This window comes from Papilio polytes, unplaced genomic scaffold (genome assembly GCF_000836215.1).
Source record: "Papilio polytes unplaced genomic scaffold, Ppol_1.0 DF823689.1, whole genome shotgun sequence".
NCBI classification, from domain to species: domain Eukaryota; kingdom Metazoa; phylum Arthropoda; class Insecta; order Lepidoptera; family Papilionidae; genus Papilio; species Papilio polytes.
In genome coordinates, this window is record NW_013525515.1 from 134391 (window position 1) to 139241 (window position 4851).

Here is a 4851-nt window from a genome sequence, read left to right on the forward strand (position 1 = left end):
CCCCCCCCCCCCATGAGGAATCAAAAATGTGAAATATATAAATCACTTCAAATAAGACTATAATAATAGGCAAGCGATGCCCACGATGTCCATCAATCCAAAAATAATCTTACTTCTTAGTAATATTATAAATGCAAAAGTTAGATGGTTGGATGTTTGTAAGAGTTTTAGTAGTTAGATCTCCATGAAATTTGGCATAGGTTTTCAAGCTAGTCCTAAGGACACATAGGTTTTTTTATAATTGCACGCGGACGGAGTATCGGGCGAAAGCTAGTAAATATATAATTTACATCCAGGTGCTGAAGGTTTCACTACAGAAGAGGACCACGAGATGCTGTCGCGTATAGAGAAGCAGTTGAAACGTAGATTCGCCGTGGGCTCGCAGGTGTCGGAGCAGACCATCATACAGGACTTCATCAGACAGAAGTATCCGGAGCGCGCCATACTCAAGGTGGTGCACACGATGATAAGACGCGGCGAACTACAGCACAGATTGCAAAGGAAAATGTTGTACAGACTGTCATAAAATTTATATTTTATGCGTTATTGATTTAATTTGAACTGAAATAAAACCCTATTTTCTTTGTCGTTAGTTTTATTTTTATAATACTTTTCTAATTAACCACCTTGTGTGATGAGGATTCCTATTACCCTGTGTCCTCTCCTTTACTCTACAAGAGAGTGGGAATGAAAGGGGGTGAAAGTGAAGATTTTAAAATGGAAATTGATATAATTATAAATAAAACACCAATATTTTTTTATCCTTTATTGAATTAAACACCAATAATCGCAAGTAATGTTCACTACAGACTAGTCTAGTGTTCACATTAAGTATTGAATACATTTAATACGATAATAGCGATGCTCAGAGCATAGTAATATTGTATGTGCCAGTTGAACTGACGTTAAAATGTTAAAGCTACTCGGTGGTCATCATATTCAAGCGTAGAAAATAATCACGAAGCGGATAGAGGTAGAAAAAAGTTATCGCCAATTATGTCTCAGGATATCTTATAAAAAAAATGCAGCCCCCTTTTGCTCCTTTTGGGAAATCGGTCAAAAATGGGTTTCCGTTGCGACATTACAACACTTGACATTTAGGTTTTGAAGAGGGAAAACAAGGAAACCTCTCTTATTCAAATCTTAACCCTTTAATGGTATACAGATTAAAAATACAGTTTATTTTTCCCGTAGTAAAAACTGTGTTTAACGATTATTTGCTTAAACATTTACATTCCATAGTTTAGTGTCTTATACTGAATAAACTAAGTAGTTTAAGTAAATTTGATTTCTACTTGAAATATTTGTCGAAAATCTCCTAACACAAGCTTTAACTTATCTAATTGGAATGATTAAGAGAATGTTAGTAATTCTTTCGTCTTCCTGCAAATAAATAAATTTTACAATTCCTTAAATTGCTACTTAACAAATGGAATTGTCGTTAATTATACTGTAGAGATGAATTAATCATATAATTAGAATTGAATAGAAATATTTAATTTAACAAGTATTGAAGAAAACCCGCTGCTAATCTTACTCAATAAGAAGAAAAGCATAAGTAGAATTTCTCTATCTTTAACGTTAACAATATTAGCTCTTAGGGCCTGTCCCACCACTGGCTGATAAAGCCTAAGATTGCAAAAATTGACGTCACTGTCTGATAAGGGAACAAAATCCGATATTTTACACGTTGGATTGTTATCAGACAATTTACAATTCGCTGGGATAGGCCCTAAATGTTACTAAAATGTGACCGAGGACTTTGATAAATCCAGAAGAGTTTTGTTAATACAATTATTGTAGTAAGATTTAACCATCTTGAGACAGAATTGACGATAAGAGTAATTGCTTAACAAGAATATTAGGACCAAGACCGCCGGGTATAAATGATAATGCTACTCTTAGACCGCGTGGGGAACATCGAATGGATATTCGGGATGTTTTTCAACGCCCTTCCAGAAGAGAAAATTAAATATACGCCCGCCCTCGCCCTTGTCTAAGTTTTTTAAGCTATTTATTTCCGCTGGCGTTACCTCAAAATTATATATATCGGAGTTTTCCTGAAACAAAATCAGTTGATCTGAAACAAAATAATGAGTCGTGCAGCTATTAAATTGAGTTTGTGAGATATTCAATTTTATTAAATGTAGTGTTAAAGTGTAGAGTGTACGAGAAAAAAAGTTAACAAAACAAATCTTGAATCGACACATATCAGTATAATTAGAGTTTTTAGTAAGGGTTTAAAAGATTCAGTCCTTAAAAATTTTGAGCCTCTGTCAATTCCGGATTTATTAAAAAAATGTTGAATAAAATGTTAGGAGACATGCTATTTTTGTGTTGCCATGCATCGCACGTACTAGCTTGAAGTATTATATTTAAATTCGAGAAATCAATTCAATATAGTGAATCTTTTTGTGAACGCGCATGTAATTGTAAAGTAGAGTTCTGTCCGCAGATGGAGGGGATGAGAAGACGATGAGTTACTATGAAATTCATCGAAAGCACCAGAGAGCTGCGACTACTCTAGAAAGAAGTCTACAGCGCGCTCGCTAACAAACGGCCTCTAAACGGCGAAGTTAAGTAAATGATGGCAGTACACACCTTCAATCTCTTCTCACTAGTACTCTTTGGAATGACTACGACCTTTTGATTGACTAAGAAATTTAACAGGACTTGTGCCGGTGTTTTGCCATGTCTCGCGGCAATCTCCTTTACTTCTGGGTGGCCTAAAAGATCCGGAAAAGCGTCTGGGCTGAAAATTGTATGTGTCGACTTAAACATAAATAATGAAACAGTAAACGTATTGTGTCTGTAGTGTATGTGCGTACGTACTTGTAGTTATATTTGTTGACGAAGTGGTCCTTGGCGCCGGGGCTGCCGAGCGGCGCGTACGCGGTCACCACGATGTCGTTGTCGGCGCAGAACTTGCGCAACTCCACCTGCTGGAAGTACGCGTGCAGCTCCACCTGCAGCACCTGCGGCTTCAGCGTCGCGTACTTCATTATCTTGCTGATCTGCGCCTGGTTGAAGTTCGACAGCCCGAGGTTGCGGATGAGCCCCTCCTTCTGGCATTGCTCCATCACCTATATTTCATATTTTCTTAATTCATACAGAATTTGTTGAAAATTCTCCGAAATACTCGCAAAGCTCGCATTCATAATTTGAAAGAAATCTTGTTTTTGTTAGAACACTTTACGCAAGCACAAAAATTAATAAAACTCACCATCCAAGTGTTGATGTGATTGGTATCCATATCGAGATCATACTCGCCCTTGTCCTTGACGACCGGCGTCAGGGTGTCAACGTTGCAATGGAAACCGAATGGGACATGTATTAAATACAAGTCCACATAATCCATTTGCAAACGGTTCAATTGTAGGTCAAGGAATTTGCGCACATCAGACGCCCTGTTGCCGACATGGGGCAACTGCAAAATATGCGCAATCATTAAAAAATGTAAAACGCCGTTGTCCACAATCTTAATTGGAATTTAGATTTTTTATACACGTTAATGTTACTATTGCCGCATATCGATAGTGCTAGAAAAAATACGCCTTTTACATTTAGGAACAACGCATTAGGAACAAAACTTTCAGCGTCCATTTTCTCCTACCAATATTTTATAGCAAACATTTCGAAACGAAAAGAATTCTCAGCAAACATCTATTTTCGTAACCCACCTTTACTTTTTCTTAAATCATCAGTATATCTAAAAACCTTGTATGTTGGAGTTAAACGTGGAAAAATGCTTTCCTCGTGGTGTTGGCGCTATCATAAGAATGAGATTTTTTTACAAAATTAGTGTTTAATTTGTTTTGTATTACGTTACATATCGACAAATTATTTTCATCTTAGATATTACTTTATTTGCTATTGTAAAGTATTTTTCGCAACACATATGTCTGCTGAAACGCTAGCGACTAGATAATGGCGGATGGTTCTAACATATTGTGGACATCAAATGATAGAAACGCTATAAATTAACAACGCGGAATTATTTTTTACAAGTAGTTTAAAACTATACTGAACTAACCTTAGTAGTGATAAATAATTCTTTTCTTGTTCCCTTCCCATCAGTAATCCATTGTTTAATGGCATTACCGATTGCCTCTTCGTTATTGTAGTTAAAGGCAGTATCTATATGCCTGTACCCCAAATCTAAGGCTTTATAGACAGTAGATTCTATAACATCAGGCGGGGCCTGAAAGTATTTTAGTAATATTACATTTTTTAAGTCATGAAGAGTTTACAATTACGTTACGTATGGTACAAACCTGCCAGGTGCCCAAACCCAATGTAGGCATAACATCACCAGTCTGGGACAGCGTCGCATATCTCATGGTGTTTGTTTTTCCTTAACCCTGGATTAGCTGGACTATGAACTTGAATCACTCTCTCACTGTTCAATAATCGGCGTTGTTCAAGAAAAGTCTGACAGATCTCTTTTGGCAAATAGCCAAAAAGAAAATGTTTTTTTTCTAATGAGTGCTCACTAATTATTTAAAAGCAATCGTATCGTACGAACTGTGATCGATATATTACACCCAATGTCTACAGGACATGAGAATAATGCAGCGCAACTCTGTGATATCTAGTATTGATTTTTATGATGTAACAGCTTAGTATTTTGAACTTCCCGCTACTGATCCGTCTAGAAATTAAAGCATGTTCAAATTTTTCTTATTCACTTTGTTGTATATGAGGTAAAATTTAAATTTATATTAAGTACAAATTCTTTTATTCCAAAATAAATATTTATCTTAAGAAACTAAAAATATTTATAAACGAAAAAGTTCTTGAAAAGTCGGGAGGCAATAATGTACAGCCACGATAATGCACGACCCAATAATG

At 36.2% G+C, this 4851-nt stretch overlaps 2 protein-coding genes across 3 annotated transcripts in view; one reads left to right on the top strand and one right to left on the bottom strand.

Moving 5' to 3' along the window:
* LOC106104343 (DNA replication licensing factor mcm5) overlaps nt 1–585 on the top strand; it is a 10366-nt gene extending 9781 nt beyond the window's left edge. Inside the window, exon 13 of the mRNA XM_013284373.1 lies at nt 297–585. Within this exon, the coding sequence (XP_013139827.1) occupies nt 297–526 (230 nt within the window). The 3' untranslated portion in view covers nt 527–585. The remainder of the gene's footprint in view (nt 1–296) is intronic.
* A 166-nt stretch (nt 586–751) lies between these two features.
* Nucleotides 752–4712, bottom strand: LOC106104344 (alcohol dehydrogenase [NADP(+)]-like). 2 transcript variants are annotated; one of them, XM_013284374.1, is made up of 6 exons: nt 4275–4712; nt 4034–4201; nt 3224–3427; nt 2833–3083; nt 2602–2752; nt 752–2060 (listed from the first exon to the last, which is right to left on the bottom strand). In XM_013284374.1, the coding sequence occupies exons 1-6, from the start codon at nt 4338–4340 to the stop codon at nt 1902–1904; spliced, it is 999 nt and encodes a 332-aa protein (XP_013139828.1). In that variant the 5' UTR covers nt 4341–4712; the 3' UTR covers nt 752–1901. The 2 variants fall into 2 exon arrangements, with proteins under 2 accessions (XP_013139828.1, XP_013139829.1); XM_013284375.1 differs by having other exon boundaries at nt 1987–2080; nt 4275–4711.
* Between the last annotated feature and the right edge of the window lie 139 nt (nt 4713–4851).

What these genes read in the sequence shown, in the direction of transcription:
- LOC106104344 (XM_013284374.1), bottom strand. Translation starts at nt 4,340, where the DNA reads ATGAGATATGCGACGCTGTCCCAGACTGGTGATGTTATGCCTACATTG. An exon ending in AATTATTTATCACTACTAAG is followed by an intron (nt 3,428 to 4,033) that starts GTTAGTTCAGTA and finishes CATATTTTGCAG; the next exon opens with TTGCCCCATGTCGGCAACAG. An exon ending in CTAGTGAGAAGAGATTGAAG is followed by an intron (nt 2,061 to 2,601) that starts GTGTGTACTGCC and finishes ATTTTGTTTCAG; the next exon opens with GAAAACTCCGATATATATAA.